At 37.3% G+C, this 18533-nt stretch overlaps 1 protein-coding gene across 1 annotated transcript in view; it reads right to left on the bottom strand.

Moving 5' to 3' along the window:
* Window positions 1–18533, bottom strand: part of cc2d2a (coiled-coil and C2 domain containing 2A) — a 57358-nt gene that overhangs the window by 3276 nt on the left and 35549 nt on the right. Inside the window, exons 25-36 of the mRNA XM_089124367.1 lie at window positions 15686–15853; window positions 15549–15600; window positions 14966–15075; window positions 13269–13362; window positions 13091–13189; window positions 10503–10679; window positions 8250–8453; window positions 8077–8166; window positions 6476–6589; window positions 3022–3156; window positions 332–454; window positions 186–244 (exon numbers count right to left, since the gene is read on the bottom strand). Coding sequence (XP_088980493.1) covers window positions 186–244; window positions 332–454; window positions 3022–3156; window positions 6476–6589; window positions 8077–8166; window positions 8250–8453; window positions 10503–10679; window positions 13091–13189; window positions 13269–13362; window positions 14966–15075; window positions 15549–15600; window positions 15686–15853 — 1425 coding nt within the window. The remainder of the gene's footprint in view (window positions 1–185; window positions 245–331; window positions 455–3021; window positions 3157–6475; window positions 6590–8076; window positions 8167–8249; window positions 8454–10502; window positions 10680–13090; window positions 13190–13268; window positions 13363–14965; window positions 15076–15548; window positions 15601–15685; window positions 15854–18533) is intronic.

Here is an 18533-nt window from a genome sequence, read left to right as displayed (position 1 = left end):
AAAAAAAAAATAAATAAATAAAAAAAATTTAATTCTTCGGGTCCATTTGGGCCGAACAACCCCAGAGGGTGAATGAAAAAGTTACAATGCCACTGACAACCAAAGATATTTCAGAGAAAAGAAAAGTGCATAAGTGTTCACACCCCTGAACTGCCGCATGTCTAAACAAGACTTTTACAACTAACCTGTCCTGTAACTCCACGGCAGCTGCTTTGTCCGTGCGTCTGTACACCAGTGCCTCCGGCTGAAAAACAGCCCTCAAAATCAGTTCTGACAACACAATTTGTGACCCTGTTAAACGGAGGCCTGTGATTGGTGGAGCCGTCCTCACCTGCACACTAGAGAGGCCGGGGTCAGGGAACGATCGTGAGAAAAACGCTTTCCAGAGCTTTGGCTTAGAGACATCGAAACTCATTCTCATGGGAGCAGCGTATGGCTGGATATTAAACCACACCTGAGACACAAATATTATAATCATACACTATTTGACCACATCACATACAATGAAAGCCAGAACACACTGGAATCAACTTCAGTGCAGCTTTGACAGAAACTGCAAGTTTTTAAGTCTCTTCTGCTCACCAAGTAAATATTAAAAGATATTGTTTCAATTTACAATATAAAAGAACTGTTTTCTGTGTATCATCCCATCAATGTTGAAAACAGTTGTGGAAACATTGAAGCAACATTTATTTGAAATAGAAATCTTTTATAGCATTATTAAAGTCTTTATTGTCACTTTTAATCAATTTAAGGTGTCCTTGCTGAATACATTTTTTTATTTTATTTATTTTTTTTTTAAGGAAAACCTTACCCCAAACATTTGAATAGAAGTGTATCACAGTTTCCATATCCTACACAAATAGGCATTGACGCATATGTTTTTGAATATGTGGATTTGAACTTAATCGACACTAGAGCCAGACCGATATATCGGCAGGCCGATATTAGGCATTTTCCAAAATATCGGTATCGGCAGTTATAATGGCCGATAAATGAATATTTTAACAATAAAATGAAAACAGACGAAACACGCTTGAACCATGTCATGAGTGTTGGAGTTGTATAGTTTGTCCACCAGAGGGCACTCTACACCGTCCCTGTTGGGAACACTCGTTGAGTTTGTCACGAGACATATATTGCTTGAATAACAATTAAAAGATCATCCCCATCAGTTCTCTTAACTCAAATAAGCATGACAAAATTTGTGACTATCATGTCGCAGTTCAATAAGCCGAGAGTGAAGCGGAATTAGCTAGTAATAATCACGTTACATTGTTACAGTGTAGTCGACTGACTGACGTGACAGTTATAGCAATGAGACGCATCATCTCTCCTTGGCCTGATATTGAAAATGTATCATAATTTGCAGTATCATGTTATCTATTGCTAAATTATGGCTCATCATACGTAGACTAGCTAACCACAAAGCTAGCTAATGCATCAGTCTGTTCTGTTGTGACAATAAAAGAAACAAGTTACTTTTTAAAATGCATTATCATATTATTTTAGTCAAAACTCCATTTTAGTTAAATAACAACAAATAACTAATGTTAGGGAAATTTGTTAATGTTTTGTTGCGCGTTTCTGAAAAAAAAAAATATATATACACATATATTTTTTATTTTATTTTTTTCAGAAACGCGCAACAAAACATTAACAAATTTCCCTAACATTAGTTATTTGTTATTTCGGCCGATATATCGGAATATCGGATTTTAAAACCAACAAAATATTTGTATCGGTATCGGCCTTCAAAATCCTTTATCGGTCGGGCTCTAATCGACACACTATCGATTTCTTAATTCGGAACACACTGTGATCACAGTTATGAATATGCAACTACTGACATAAACCTTGTATTTTTACTCCTTGTATTTTGATTTACAGTGAGCAGGTAATTACAACAACAACAAAGTCAGACTTGAGGCAGATATGGACAAATAAATAAGAATTTTCTGACTTTTGAGCAATTTTTTTACTGCTTTGCACACATTGTTGATAATTGCCGAGAGAGGCACGTTAGATTCATTTTGAAATTCAGTTTTCAACATTGATATTAATGAGAAATGTTTCTTGAGCATCAAATCCTCATATTAGAATGATTGGTAACACTTTACTTGCATAAGACTAACATGACACCTTCATAACCATGACATGACATATGTTATGAATATGAAGGAAGTTTATGACAACTGTCATTAAGTGTCATTCGCTCAGTTATGACATGTTTAATGCAAATATGACATTGTTTGAGATGTCTTTATGACATCTTGACATAAACCAATACATCATATCCTGTCAGTGTCTTTGGCATGACAACTTGATATTACTGAGACAACACAACCTGTCATAAACATGACATAGCAGATTAATGATCAAACTTAAGAAAGCACTTAGCTTTATAGGTTAACATTACATTAAACTGTCAGGCGGTTGGTTTCAACATTGGCCGTCATGAAGACATTATAACTTTTTAATGATAAACTCAATTAGTACCACTGTAGTTATAATGCCTCATGACAGCCAATGTCAAAGCCAACCACATGACAGTTTAACTTCATTTAATGCCAAAGACACTGACAGGTTATGATGTATTGGTTTTTGTCAAGATGTCATAACAAAGACATCTCAAACAATGTCATATTTGCATTCAAAATGTCATTATTGAGCGAAAGACACATAATGACAGTTGTCATAAACATTCATATTCATAACATGTGTCATGTCAGTCTTATGCACACCCCTTCAAGTAAAGTGTAACCGAATGATTTCTGAAGGATCATGTGACACTGAAGACTGGATTAATGATCCTGAAAATACAGCTTTGATCACAGGAATACATTACAATATATTCAGAATATTTCACAATCTTACTAAAATATAGTGTTGGTGAGCAGAAGAGACTTTTAAAAACAATGCAAAATCTTAATTCTCCCAAACAGCAGTGAATTGTACGTTGTAATATGTATTTCAGCACAGCTGAGGTCATTTATGCGAGCTGTATGCGGTTATACTGACGTTGTCTGAGTTGATGAGGCAGCCGATGGTCTGTAGGGGGCAGAATATGTCGTACTGCCCGTAGTGCTGCCCAGTGCTGGGATTCCAGATCAGATAGCGGTTCTGCTCATACGTCAGAACGTACGCGGTAGGGCCCTGAAACAACGGCACAGGCATCACACAACAACACACGTCCATCCTCACGGGTGTCTGTGCTCAGGCTCACTAACACAGAGATTTTCCACCAACTCTTTCTAGGGCTGTCAACTTTAGTCGTTTAGTCGACTAATCGGTCGATGCCGTTTTGGTCGACTGACATTCGCATTTTTTTTTTTTTTTTAACCAATAGAAATACATTTTCAATGATTTACTCCCCCAGATAGCAGACTGACATTGAATCAACGTGGAAATATGACATCGAAACAACGTTGATCTGACATTGTTTTGCTCATCGAATTAACGTTGAACCAACGTCAGACGCGTCATTCTTTCAAAACTAACGGAAAATCAACTTGAAATCAACGCGTTGTTTCAACGTTATGAAAGCAAACCAATTTTCGATTTCATTTAGCTTTGAAGAATGCCGCGTCTGACGTTGGTTCAACGTTAATTCGATGAGCAAATCAACGTTGTTTCAATGTCATGAGAGACGTCGCTTCCACGTTGATTCAATGTCAGTTTGCTATCTATTCCTTTATAAGCAGTTATTTACTACTGTATTCTAAATATAATTAGCTTTTGTTTTATCCCCAACTTTAAAATGCTTTAATTTAGGCTATTTTTCGTAACTGCGCCACAGTTTAGCGCACACACACATAATACACTCGGGAACCGCACCTGTGGCCGGCTGCGCTGCTGCTCGCGCTCAGTAAGGGATGTACCGGTAGGTAGTTTTGCTGTATTCATTCAGCATTCAGTTCACCCTATTTGTTTAGTCGACAAAATGTCCAAGAAATCCAAATCTTTTGTCTGGCTACATTTTTGTGGAGGTAGGCGACCGCGATCGCGTTGCTCCACATCGCTTGCCTACATTTGAAATCGAACTTGAGCGCGCAAAAGACGTGAGCAGCCCTTTTTAACGGCTTTATCATGCTGACACAATAGATTGTGTTTTCTAAATATGTTTTCGTTTTTATTTGTACACTAGACGCATTTTAAAATAGCCTAAATAATGTAACAAAACGGAAATAAACCTATATGCCTTCTTACAACACAGCCTATTTCGGCTAGATCGGCTGGACAAAAGTTAACCTAAAGATAAACGAGAGCTTTTGTTAAGGCGAGACACTACAGGTGAATAGGGTAAAATTTTAAACTAGCAGATATCACCATGAAACTTTCCCAGTTGATTACCTACATTAAGATGAGAAAAAAATGTATTACAAGTTTTCTGTAATTTAATGTTTAAATATGCAAATGAGGCATTATCTGATTAAATATGCACTAATTTGCATATCTTTAAAACAACGAAATCTGACTATTCAATTTTTTTTTTTTCATTGTGTTCATATAATAGATGGGGAAAAAATTACAGAAGGATTTATGGATATCTACTTTTGTTATCCTGTAAATCAGAATATACCATCAATAGTTTTAAAAAAATGATTTTCGCCATGTTTTTTGGGATAAAATGTTACATAAATCAGGCTAGGAATAATATATTTACAAATCCCTCTGTAAATGTCTTCATAATATAACTAGGTACAAGACTGGAAAGTTTGGTGTATATAGGTGCTACTGAAGTGGAGATTTCAGACTTTGAGTATGAGAAAAAAGTCATTTTGAGAAAACGGGCTTTAAAAATTTATATTCTAAAATTCCACACATTTCTACATGAAAACATTGCTAACAAGCAAAATAACTGGCCAAGTTATTGTTTGTAACAATTTACATGAAAAATGACAACTGAATAAAACAACATTGCCAAATAAGCAGCCACTGTTGTGTTGCGTGGGCTTCATCTTTATTTATAAATTGGCTTCCCATCGACAGCTTGCGTTCAGATGCGCTTCCCGAGGGCATTTCACAGGGTAATACATCACTAATTTTCCTTTTCCCCCTAGCAAGTGACAACTGCTGTAATCTTTTCGATGACTGACGTGAAGTCATTTTCATTCATTCATTCAGAAAGTCCCGCGGAAAGCTAAACCAAATCAGCAAGCGTCAAAGCATACCATGTGACGATTGACGAATCACGTTAATCCCCGAGGTAAACAAATCCCCACTTTTGCTTCCACGATTGGATGTTGATTAAAAGGAAATGACCATATTTGGACCTGACAGCATTGGAAAGGAGAGAGATGTGCTTTGTATGTGATGACAGGGTGTATGCAGCGATCGCGGAGCAGCGCGATCATTTAGAACGCAACTTTTGTTGAATTTATGAGAAATCTACAGGCGCAAACGGACAAAGTGTAGTAAAATAAAGACCTAAATATGTATTTCGGACTTTTTTTCAACACAAGTCTGAAAGAATACATGTTATTGAAGTCAAATATCCCCAAATCTCAAAATTGACCAGTGGAAAAAAAAACGATGTTTTTGCCTGCCGTGTCTCGCCTTAAGATTTTTCATTATGTGGCAGATAGCAGTTAGCCTATATTTTTTGTAGCGTTTGGTGTAAGCAGGTGCGCGATTGTGACTGTCACCATAGACCGAGGACAGAGCTCCTCACTTTTTGCAGTAAAAAAAAAAAAATCACTTAATTTTCATAGAATTTCGTTATTATTATAGTTTGATTTATTTTTGATGTGTTTTCGTTGTTGTTTTATAAATGCTCTATGACAATTGTCTAAAAAATGTTCAATCAAAACATCCGGTTTTTTTTTTTTTTTAGTCGACTAATCGTTGCGCAGGTCGACTAAGGATTTCTTTGGTTGACTACAGCCCTAATGGGGTCACATCAGTAAGTGGGTCACTGTCTCCTGTCAATAGTGTAGTGACGCATCTATGGAGTTAATATTGTGCCAAAATTAAACAAACAAATCCAGCATTTTGTCTCACAATCAATCATAACAGACAGATATGCATTTGTATGCACTAGATTTGGTATTTTGGCAATTTGTATTGGTGGATGGTTTGTATTTATTTGTGAAATATTATCTAGGCTCATTTATTTATATTTGCAAAAAACAATGCATATGGGTTACTCCTCTGCATTTTCGCTTGTGCTTTGTACTTGCACATTACTTTCTGTTTGTTTGCGAGTCGAGTTTTCCTTTCCAAAGCAGATCGAAGCAGTTTGTTTTCAAAATGCTGGATTTGTTTGTTCAATTATAGCACAAAATTAACTCCATACGCAATATATGAAGAGCTCACACAAGCTTTCTGTTGATCAGTGTGCAAAATCTAGTGAGGAAATCTGTCATCCTCATCTGAGATTCCTGATTGTGTGGAAAGCTCTTGAAATGACTGGACTTGACCTGTGTGAATTAGCCAAACACGGTTAGCTTGGAAGCCTGAGACTGAGACTCACCTCAGGAATGGCGGATCCTATGATCAGCCAAGCCCGTTTCCCCATTGACAGGAAGTAGTTACAGAGCAGAACTGCATGCTCCTCCTCATCTCCAGCTAGCAGCGTTAGGAATTGCTAAAAAACAGCACAAATTAAACATCGAGCACATATATATTTAGTCAAATTAAAAATTACTCATTTTTTTTACTAGTATATGACATAATAGTTCATTTATGTACGTGAGGATAGCAAAATAAAGTAAACTGTGACATTTTATACCCAAAAAAATATTCTTACAGTGACTACCAGTGAAATTTTTCAGCAACAATTATTCAGACACTTTGAGCTGACCATGTTTGTTTTCTGTAATTGCTAACGCACCTTTTTACACCACGGACTGAACACAATGAAGCATTGCTTGGTGATTGGTTGACCTAAACTGGTATTATCTAATTGTGTAGCTGACATAATTCATCTGTGAGACAAAATGTCGTATTTTATAACCATTTTTATAACCAAAGCGAATAAACTGTGATAATGTGAGAAATTTTGAAGGTGTCTGAATACATTTTGGTTTAACTGTGTGTATATATATTAGGGCTGGGTAATAAATATCGATTTCTCGATATTAATCGATTCTCATTTTTACGAACCGATATCGATTCTTAAATCTCAAGAATCGATTAGTCATCCTGTTTCATTTGAATGAATGGATCATTGTATCACGGCTGCGCGCATCCAAAAAATCGCAATAATCTTTGTCCTTTGTTACTATTGATATGAAACAAAGTCTCAATTTTCAAATTCCGTCCATTTTCTTTAGAAATTCAAAAACATAAATAGCGTTTTGTCGCTGTGGCGTGAGATCGCTCTGGAGAAGCAGCAGCGCTGATCTCTCTTCCGGCTTAATAATACCAGTCACAGCGCCAAATAAACATGAATGAGCATCTGAAAGTGTGTTAAAGATAGAGTACAACTTATCCAAATCCGGATCATGTCACATTGATTCGCTCAATCTGCGTTTCAACCGTGGAAAGACGTCAACAGCTTGTAATCAATGTCATGTATCGTCATATTTACCTCAGAAAACCCACATAAACTCGTTAGTCAGCTAGAAAAAATAACTCTAGAGAGGAGCATTTTGCTAAATATATACACCATATTACATATGCATTATAATCTTAATGTTCTTCAATATTTAATGCATATTTGAATAAATCTGGCAAGTTTTTTTGACAGCCACCATTTAAATGTTTATATTTCATATAATCTTCTTATTATAAAAATAAATAAAAGTGTAATTTAAGTGTTTGTATAGCTACAAAACAGTTCATTATTACCTTCATATTAGGCTAATGAAGCCTATAGGCTACAACTAGACTCCCATAGTTTACAGCATTTAAGAGATTTGATTCCCTTGAGAAAAATGGCCATTTATTGTAACTGATATCCAAAATAATCGACATTGAATCGAATCGTAATCGAATCGAATTGCAAGCTTGTGAATCGAAATCGAATCGAATTGTGAAATTTGTCTCAATACCCAGCCCTAATATATATATACATATAACACAAACTCAAAGAACAGAAGCTTGAAGCAAACGATGAGAGAAGCGCCTCACGTCGCACGTGCTCCAGAGGTCACAGACTCCTGCGAACGAGACGCTGTCTGGAAGAGAGGGAACGAGCGACACGTATCGTGCCACTAACTCCTGAGGAGAGACAAGAATGGGAGGGTGAACAGAAGGAGCGCCACAGAACGTGTGTGTGTGTGTGTGTGTGTGTGTGTACGGACCGCGGTCTCCTGAGGGCTGTTGGGGAGTGCGTCCAGCAGCTCCTGCGGGGGGTTCAGAGGTCGTATGAAGCGTGTGACGAACACCGTTTTGCCGTTGATGTCGATGACGGTGGAGAGACAGGGCCGGTCGGGGAAATGCCGACTTGCCTCCTTCTCAAACACTTCACTCGCTATCAGCAAACGCTCAACTTCCTGAGACTCAAACTGAGAGGAGGGAATTGAGCACAGTGGTTTCTCTTATATTCATTAAAGGATAATTCTGGTATTTAACATCTTGAGTCTATTTTGTAGTTAGTTTTGAATGAAATAGAGTGGTGGACTTAGAAATTTCAACAACGGGTCCTGTCTCGACTTTTTGACTATTTTAGAATCGCCTGTGACAGCGTTAGACTGGGTGTCTATGGGCATGCACAAACATGTCCTTAAAACAACCCTTAACGTTCATTTTCAAAACTGTGCAACTCACCGAGTGGTTGGTGGTGTTCGTTGATGATTAAAAACAAATATATCGGCGCAATGTACGCTTTCAATCCGTGTTGTTTGCTATAGTGGAACTATTTTTTCAGATACCTCACAACCGTGTATAAACTTCCGCTCGATATTCGAGTCTGAAGCGTTAGCACACTCCCGACCACTTGATGGCGACAACACGGTGTCTAGCGCACCGTAAAAAAGTCACAGACACAGTCGAATATGGAGACTGAGCGAAAAGACTACAACCAAATGTAAACAGACCCCTTTCCGTTAGCTAGCCTAGCGCAGTAATATCAACGAGCACTGAGTCCTCCAGCAGACATCAATGCGATTATAAAAAATGACAAACAAAACACGACAGAAACGGTATTTCGCTAGCTACTTGTTTCGGAACATCAAGGAACACCACCAACCACTCGGTGAGTTACACAGTTTTGAAAATGAACGTTAAGGGTTGTTTTAAGGACATGTTTGTGCATGCCCATAGACACCCAGTCTAACGCTGTCACAGGCGATTCTAAAACAGTCAAAAAGTCGAGACAGGACCCATTGTCAAAACCCAAGTCCACCACTCTATTTCATTCAAAACGAACTACAAAATAGACTCAAGGTGTTAAATATAGGAATTATCCTTTAAGAGCAAAATGTGAGCAAAATGTTAATTTTAGACATTTCTAATCTTTGATACAGTACCGTTTGGGGTCGGTATGATTTTTTAAAAGTTTTTGAAAGAAATCGTTTATGCTTACCAATCAGTAAAAACTTTATATTAAAATTATCCGTTTTCTATGGAAGGTTGTTTCCGCCATTAAAAAAAAAAAAAAAAAAAAAAAAATTATAATTGCAACTTTTACACTTCTGGCTTTTTTCCCCACTTGTTTCATTTCTGTGTGGATTATTTTATATGAATAAAAGGTTCAGAAAGATTTGAAAAGGAAATATTTTACAACATTATAAACATGTTTACTATCACTTTATGGCATCCCTGCTGCTTTAATTAATTAAACTATTAATTAAAAAAATCGAACTGACCCCAAACTTTTGAAGGGTAGCGTATTAACAGGTAAATGCATCAGGGAGAGATATTACACGTACTGATCTAACAGAACTCCACTAAACACACCACACTTACAGGGATGTTCTGGGTAAAGCTATGATGCTCACAGACGCTGTCAATCACGACAGAAAATAATATCAACTTATCTCTCCATTAGTGAAAACAAACACAAACCGTGTAATGCATTTACATACAATCAAAGAAACTCTGAAATGATTCAAATAGAAACTGTGTATCTGTTAAAGCACTTCTATTAATTGATCTACTTCAAATGTGTTTTATACGAGCTGTGAAGTTTCTAAACGTTCCCTTTAGAGGCGGGCTACAGTTCTGGCTTCCTGTGGCTGGATCGTTCTCTATGTAAACGGTTCTCTATGTCTGACACAGACAAGGCTACTAATACATGTTGCAACATTGATCTCATATTAACAGAAAACGTTCAAATATGTCGAATTTTATTGTAACTGAGGGATAAGTCGAAAATATTTCCTGTGGTAATCGACAGCAAGTCAGATTGCTGATCCCAGAATATTCCTTAATAAAACTAGACTCCAAATCTGTTACCTTTACTTCCTTCATCTATTAAAAGCAGTCCAAAGACAACAACGAACAGAGAGAGAGAGAGAAAACAATACAAAAAAATAAATAAATAAAAATCTTACTTTACTCCTAAAAGCCGTTTTTGGTTAAGATAATGATTAAAAGCTCATTGGGTCCTGTACCTTCTCTCTGACGGTGTCTCCAGGCACCAGCTGGGGTTCAATGGTGATGAAGAGGCTGAGGAAGGTCCCTTCGCTCAGGCTGCGGATGGTGTCATATCCCCCTTCACTGCCCAAAGTGCGCTCCTTACTGTATCCCAGCAGCACTGGCGGCGTGGACACCTTAAATGTCCCGTCAATCTAAACACACGACGTACACATTCAACTAAACCAAGATCGCCATCAATCAAACCTGGATATTTTCTGCTTTACTGAGAGAAAACAGCCAATCAAATTTAAAGGTGCAATGTGTAATATCTCAACAATTTAAGATCCGACCTTTTCAGTGGTGTATAAAGACCTTACTTAATGAACCATTACGTTTTATTACCTTAGAATGAGACATTTATATCTCCATATTGCAGTCCCTCCAGGATTTCAAAATTTTTTTTTTTTGTGATTTTTGCGATCAAAATGACTGATTTTGTGGTGGTAATTTCCCAAAATTTGTGAAAAAATTTGCGATTTATATACAACATTTACCATAATAGTATTCAGTCCTTCCAGAAAAACGCGGAGTTTTTTTGTGATTGTTGCGGGCAAAAATGGATTGATTACGCGGCCCATTTTCTTTATAAATGCGATGGAATATGCGGGATATTTATGGAATTTTATGCGATGAAATTGCAGGAATTTGCAAAAATTGAGGGAACTCGCAAAAATTGCGGTGATTCCCCCAACATCCTGTTCTCACTAGGCTAATGTAAGAGTCATTTCTTATTACTTCCCAGTTGAACTCTCTGCAGTGTTATACAGGGTGCGCCTCGAACACCCCATGTGTGCGGGTAATTTCTGTTGGATGCTACTTCTGTTGTTTATTAGGTAAAGATGTGACGGTAGAACGTGTGACAGACAGTTATACGAGATGTCAATCGCCTCCGTGAGTCTGTCTGGCGTCGCGTAATTGCGTCACTTCATAACGTTCCCATGGAAACAGGGGTCAATGGCTGCTCTTGTGTGAAGCAAACGCAACATTTTTCAACTTTCTGCTAAGATACATGTGACTTTTTTTGCAACGAAAATGCGAGTATTATGAAATTATGCAAACCCCGCATATTTTGCACGGAAATCGGCAATTTATGCGGCGAAAGTGCGGCGTATTTGAAAAAATGCGGCCCCCGCATAAATATGCGGACTTTGCATTGAATTCAGCGATCGCATAATCGCGTTTTTCTGGAGGGACTGATATTGTGACGTCGTCATGTTTTTACCGTAGCCGAACACGAACACACAGCGCTACAGAGCGCGTTTCGACACTACCGTGAAAGAGAAGCCGCAGAAAGCTAGAAGCTAGCTATAGACGCCGCGAGTAGGGACTTTTCCCTTGTCAGTGGTGTAAAATATGTAGTTGGACTGTTTCATGTAACCCCTCCCTCGCTGTGTAATGGCTTTGACAATCAGCTGATTAGTACTATTATATTACATATTAAAACCCTTGATTCTCACCTGACTGTGGCTTTGTAAACTTCACCCATGATGTGGTTTATAATGGACTGTGGTACAGAAACAGTGACAATGTTACACACTCGTCTTACTGCTGACGATACGCTTGTCCCGTTTTAGCCACCGTAGCTTCTTCGAAAGGGAGGGATGAGCCCTTAGTGCCACTCGCAACCGAACCACTAGATGCCGCTAAAAATCCCACACTGCACCTTTAAGGGCGTGTTCACGCTTGTAGTTCGGTTCTCTTTGCTGTTTTGGTGCGGACTAAAAAAGAAAATTATACATTTAGTCCTGGTTTGCTTAGTCATTTTGAACAGCGAACCTGAAGATATAAAATAAAGAACAGCTTTTATGACGTAATTTTGCAACCGAACATATGAAACAACACTGTGTTCTGGGATAGATGCGCTGGTTGTGTGTGTGTATCTACATATGATGGTATTTTGACCGGCTGAGAACTCGTGAAGAGCTTATAAACAGCGTCAGGAATCCCTTTATCACACAAATGTAGATCTGCTGTGAGGAGATGCGATTCTGATCCTGTACTGAACTGTGATGGACACATCACGACTATGATGAGAATAAACAGACATGCTGGAGCGTTCTGACCTTTTTAGGGTCACATCAGATTGTTTAGATGTCTTTGGTCTATGCCGGATTCATATTTCAGTCGAACCGCACCAGAACCATATGGAAGTGGATCTCAGTTTACACTTCACACCAAGGACGATAACTGTAAAGATATACATCTAAAAATCTTTCTAAATATTAAAGAATGGCATAGTCCACACCACAACTATAACCATAACGGCACAGTGAAACAATATGGCTGAAATCACTTTCAGCACTGGCTGATGAGTGATAAAAACATTGACAGCCAATCAGAATCCATCCTGCTTTAAAGAGCCCCAGCATTTAAAGCGGCAGGCGACAAAACTGGGGTGCGCACTTAGAATAGACAAAACAATATCTGGACACTAATATAGAGTTTGTTTTATGGAACCAAACCTGCCGTGTCCATTCATAGATGAAATCTTGTACTTAATTCCTTGAACATGGCAGTTTGTGTTAGAAATGTGTGTATGAAGTGTCAGCGTTTAGCATCTTGCCCGAGACTGCAGGTAGATGGTGCTGAAGGGAATCTTGATGGAGCCGAGCCAGTGCCTCTCTATACGCGTGTGGATGGTGTTTCCTCTGTCCCTCTCGTCCTGAAGGAAAGAAGATCGACAGCTCGTGTCATCGCCACATCATGAAGATTAACATGACACACATCTGAAGGCTTCTCACCTCCATCATTGAGAGGACCTCGTCAAAGATGTTGATGAAGACCTCATCTCTGACCGACTGCAGACTGGTGGAGCTGTAGTCTCCGTTCGGCGCGCTGGGGGAGATCGAGGACAACGAGAGGATGATACTTCAACTGAGGACATAACACACCTGACTGAAAGACCAGTGAACTTTAAGGCATCATAGGTCCACACCCAATATGAAGGGACGTTATGCGGCCTTCTAACACACCTCATTTTTCTGGCCAAATTGTATCATTTCACAATGAGAAAAAGGAACTCAGAACAAATGGACAATTTTCAAGAGAAATAAAAATTATTAATATACATAATTTTTATTTTTTTATCATTTATAATGATAATTTTTAATATTTATAATTTTTTAAAATATATATTTATGCTTCATTCAATACTGGGGAATATTAATAATAAAAAAAATGTTCAAAGAAATAGTAAATGATATATATATATATATATATAATTTACTATATATATATATATATATATATCATTTACATGATATATATATCATTATATATATATATATATATATATATATATATATATGAAGAGTTCAGATGCAAAAGCCTCTAAATGCCATTTGAAATTTTCTTCTTTAATGATGATTTTTATCAAACTTGTATATTTAAGTTCAGTAATTTCACTTAAATAACAATTAATAGGTAATTATCATTGCCATTTAAGTGAAATCACTGAACTTAAATATACAAGTTTGATAAAAATCAAAATTAAAGAAGAAAATTTCAAATGGCATTTAGAGGCTTTTGCATCTGAACTCTTCATATATATTACTATTTCTTTGAATATTCCTTTATATTTATATACATATATTGTTTTACAAACTTTATGCTTTGTTCAGTAATGGAGAATATTAATAAAAATATGTTCAAAGAAATAATAAATATTATTAATGCATTTTTTAGTTTTTATACTTCATTAAATCTTTAGTGTGTCGTGTGTCATACTGGAGAATATCAATAAAAATATATATTTACTTCAAAGAAATAAATATTTTATATTTAAAGAATGTTTATATTTAAAGAAATAAATATAAATATTACTAATGTATTTGTTTAATCTTTATGACTCATTCAATACAGAAGAATATCAATAAAATACATTTAGTTAATATTAATAAATATTGTAAATTAATTAAAAAATTTACAAAAATACATTTGTTTCATTAAACACCGGACAATATTAATAAAAATAAAATTTGTCAAGAAATAATAGATACTACTGATATTATATATATATATATATATATATATATATATATATATATAAAATACTTATACTTTATTCAATACTGGAGAAAAAGAAATTTGAATTTTTCAAGAGAAAAAAAGAAATTATAATTTTTCAAGAAAAATTATACTTATTAAAATAATATAATACTGAAGAATATCAAGAAAAAAGGCCTATTTTACCCCCATTTTGTTCTACGTGCTGTGGATTTGAATGCTTATTAGAGTATTGTGTTATTAGTTTAGCAACATGCTATTTGAGTGTTGCTTGGAGCCGCTGACAATGTAGAGCACTTCAAATGAGCCACGGGTGAGGTTTCATTTCAGTCAGGAGACAGAAGCCCATGTAGACAGCGAGCGTTCACTAGGGTTACGAACAGAGCTAATGAGACATGCTGATGTGATGTTACACTGGCTCTCCATGCCTGACCTGAATGGCAGAACAATCTCCTCGTTCCAGCAGGGATTTGGACCCTCGGCGGTGGACGTCTGAAGCACTGAGCGCTGGAAAGACACCTCCACAAACGGCCTGATCAGAGGCTGGAACGCACACACACTCAGATAGTTCAACGATTTCTGAGAGAAGCTGTTGAAAATGTGATTATCTGCTAGATGTCTGTTCTGTGTACGTGCTGGATGGTGTAAATAGAAGGACATTAGACTATAGAAAGAGAGATAGCGGAGATATTAGGAAAGAGGAAAAAGGTCACAAATAAAAGTGTAAGAAGGTTTACGATCAGGCAAGAGCTTTAGGGCCAGCATGAATATTTAGAAAAGCTTTATTTTTGCTCGACACGTGAATCGAGATATGTTGATGTTGTTGAAACGTAGTTATTTTAGGGGCGGAAAAACATAGGGAGGGGTATGTTTGTTTGGGTGCTGATTTCTAATATAAACTGATATCTAATATGAGACTTAGTGCAGTAAGTCTCTCAGAAATCACTTACTGCACTTTTAAATATAATTTCAAGTAAAGGTACAGGATTGGTGCAGCGATGCCGTCATGCCGTTACCTGTCCGAAGGGCCACTCGCTGCCCCCAGGCTTGGCCGACACAGGGGGTTTGCTGAAAACACAACAAACAACACATGAGAGAACGCAGTCGTTTAGTGTCTTCTCATCGCTCAACTTTCCTGGGTGTGTGCAGGTACCTGGCACTGAGTCTGCGGACAGGGATGTCGTATCCTCGGATGATGTTGACCAGGAGTTTGATGTCACCATCGGAGAGGTTTTGAGCGGTCACCTTCTTCCTCTCCTTCCTGCGAGGCTTCAGGGGCCGCTTGGGCTCGGCCAGTTTGAACAGGTTCCAGCCCAACACCCTGAAAAAGCATCCGCTGAGGGTCAGTGTGGAGATATCCCATAACACACTGCAGGATTAGTGAGCTTAAAGGGTTAGTTCACCCAAAAATGAAAATTCTGTCAGTATTTACTCACCCTCATGTTGTTCAACCCCGTGAGACCTTCGTTCATCTTCAGAACACAAATTAAGATATTTAAGATATTAAGATCGCTCCTGCATACTAGTCCATAGGCTTCTTGAGGGACTGGCTCTTGCTGTCCCCGAAAAGTCATTAAAGACATTGTTAAAATAGTCCAAGTGACTACAGTGGCTCAATTTTAACTTTATCAAACGACGAGAACACTTTTGTGCGCAAAAAAACAACAAAAATAACGACTTTATTTCAACTATTCGTTTATTTCTCCCTCTGCGCGAGTCAGGTTACTAGTTTAATAGCGTAAGCTTCTGTTATTGTACGTCACACGCATCACACACACATGACCAGCGTCGGCCAATAGTGAGCCTACGTGTGACGTAGCTCTACGCAATCACACTACGTTAACTGACTTACAGGCTCATGGAGAAGGAAGTGAATAGTTGAAATAAAGTCGTTATTTTTGTTGTTTTTTTGCGCACAAAAGTGTTCTCGTCGTTTGATAAAGTTAAGATTGAGCCCCTGTAATCACTTGGACTATTTTAACGATGTCTTTAATGACTTTTCGGGGACAGCAAGAGCCAGTCCATCAAGAAGCCTATGGACTGTATGCAGGAGCGATCTTAATATCTTAAATATCTTAATTTGTGTTGCGAAGATGAACGAAGGTCTTACGGGGTTGGAACAACATGAGGGTGAGTAAATACTGACAGAATTTTCAGTTTTTTCATTTTAGTTCAGAAACTAACCCTTTAAGCAATAGACACTGAGACACAGGACTTGATCAGCCTCACATAGTCAGCCTCATGTCTCTCATGCTGATGTTGAACACACAAAATAGTATTTCACGTCTATGTTATATTATTGAATTTGTATTGAATTTGATTGATTGAGCAGCATCCCAATACCCCTTTTCCACCAAAAAAAGAGCGGGTTCGGAACTGGTGCTGGTTCAAAGTTGGTTCAACTTGCGACCCTTCTCAGAAGCTGTTTGTTTTTCCACTGACTTGAGAGCCCAGCGAATGTCTTGCTCTCTCTCCCTCACGCATATTGATCAAAATCAATTGAAACGATAGTTAAAGGTTGGACGATTGCAGTTTCACGTGAAGCATTTGGAGATTTTTTTCTCCTGAATTACTGCGGTGTGTGAATTGTGCTAAAAAAAAACATGTTGCATCTTCTCTAAAAAGCGTTCGCCCATTCAGCTGACATAAACCACATTTCAATACACGAAAAAACCTATCCAGTGATTAAGTGTTTTCTGTACTGACGCAAGTCTTGCGCAATGTCCTAAACTGCCAAGATAATCCCACAAGCGTGCCGCGGCTAGACATGCCCGATACACAAACAACTCATTCACTTTAATGAATAATTAAAACAAGTGACCTGTCACTGAACTCACGAGACCTCTGAATCGGTGTATAAAAAAAATCAGTAACACTTTATTAGATTATTTAACTAAGCTACTATTAATAAACTGCACTTCTACGGCATTGTTAATGTTAGTTTCAATATTTAGAGAGTCTCTATAGGCCCATAATATGTGTAGTAGCCATTAAATAAGTGCATTTAGTTTCATTTTTGTTCAAATATTATTATGTTTTTTTTTTTTTACATCAATGCTGATTATGAAAATTGAACAGGATGAGTAAGATGCACAATATATCAGAAGATTTGATGATTTTGACCACTAAAATAAGTTTTGTTTTGTAGAAAGCCTTTCTTTGAAGTGAATTTTGTTTTGTATAAATTGTATCCTAAATTTTAATCAATTTTTTTATCAACCAATTCCCTGGATATAATAAATAAGAACAAATATAGCAGACACTATGATCATGATATGGAGGCGCGGTGCGATTGCATTGCAGGTGAACTGGAGCACATCTCATCATAAATTTTGCTCATTTAAATAATAGTATGTGTGTGTGTGTGTGTGTGTGTGTGTGTGTGTGTGTGTGTGTGTGTGTGTGTGTGTATATATATATACAGTGGTATGAATAAGTTTTGGCACCCATGCTAAAGTTGCCTAAAAAGAGGAATAAAAAATCATCTTTTGGATATTGATCTTAATGCCTTAATTAGAAAAATGAGGAAAACTCCAACCTTTAAGGACACCAATTTTCTTTGTGAATGAATAATGTATCATACATAAATAAATGTTTTTCCTTAAAATACAGGGTGCATAAGTCAGGGCACCTCTATGTTAAATTCCCATAGAGTCAGGCAGATTTTTATTTTTAAAAGCCAGTTATTTCATGGATCCAGGATAATATGCAACCTGATGAAGTTCCCTTGGCCTTTGGGATTAAAATATCCCCACATCATCACACACCATTCACCACACCTAGAGATTGGCATGGGGTACTTTCCATAAGATCATCTTTCAATGCAAATCAAACCAGCTATTAGGCTAACTGAAGTAAAACCATGCCAATCTCTAGGTGTGGTGAATGGTGTGTGATGATGTGGGGATATTTTAATTTTGGTTTCTGAGAGTAAGAAAAGGCTATAAAGCAAAGGTGGTGAAAAGCCCTAATATGCATGTTATATGCTCTGGGAGTGTTTT

Source organism: Pimephales promelas, chromosome 20 (genome assembly GCF_988280905.1).
Source record: "Pimephales promelas chromosome 20, fPimPro1.hap1.1, whole genome shotgun sequence".
Lineage (NCBI taxonomy): Eukaryota > Metazoa > Chordata > Actinopteri > Cypriniformes > Leuciscidae > Pimephales > Pimephales promelas.
This window is presented reverse-complemented; position numbering and strand designations above follow the sequence as displayed.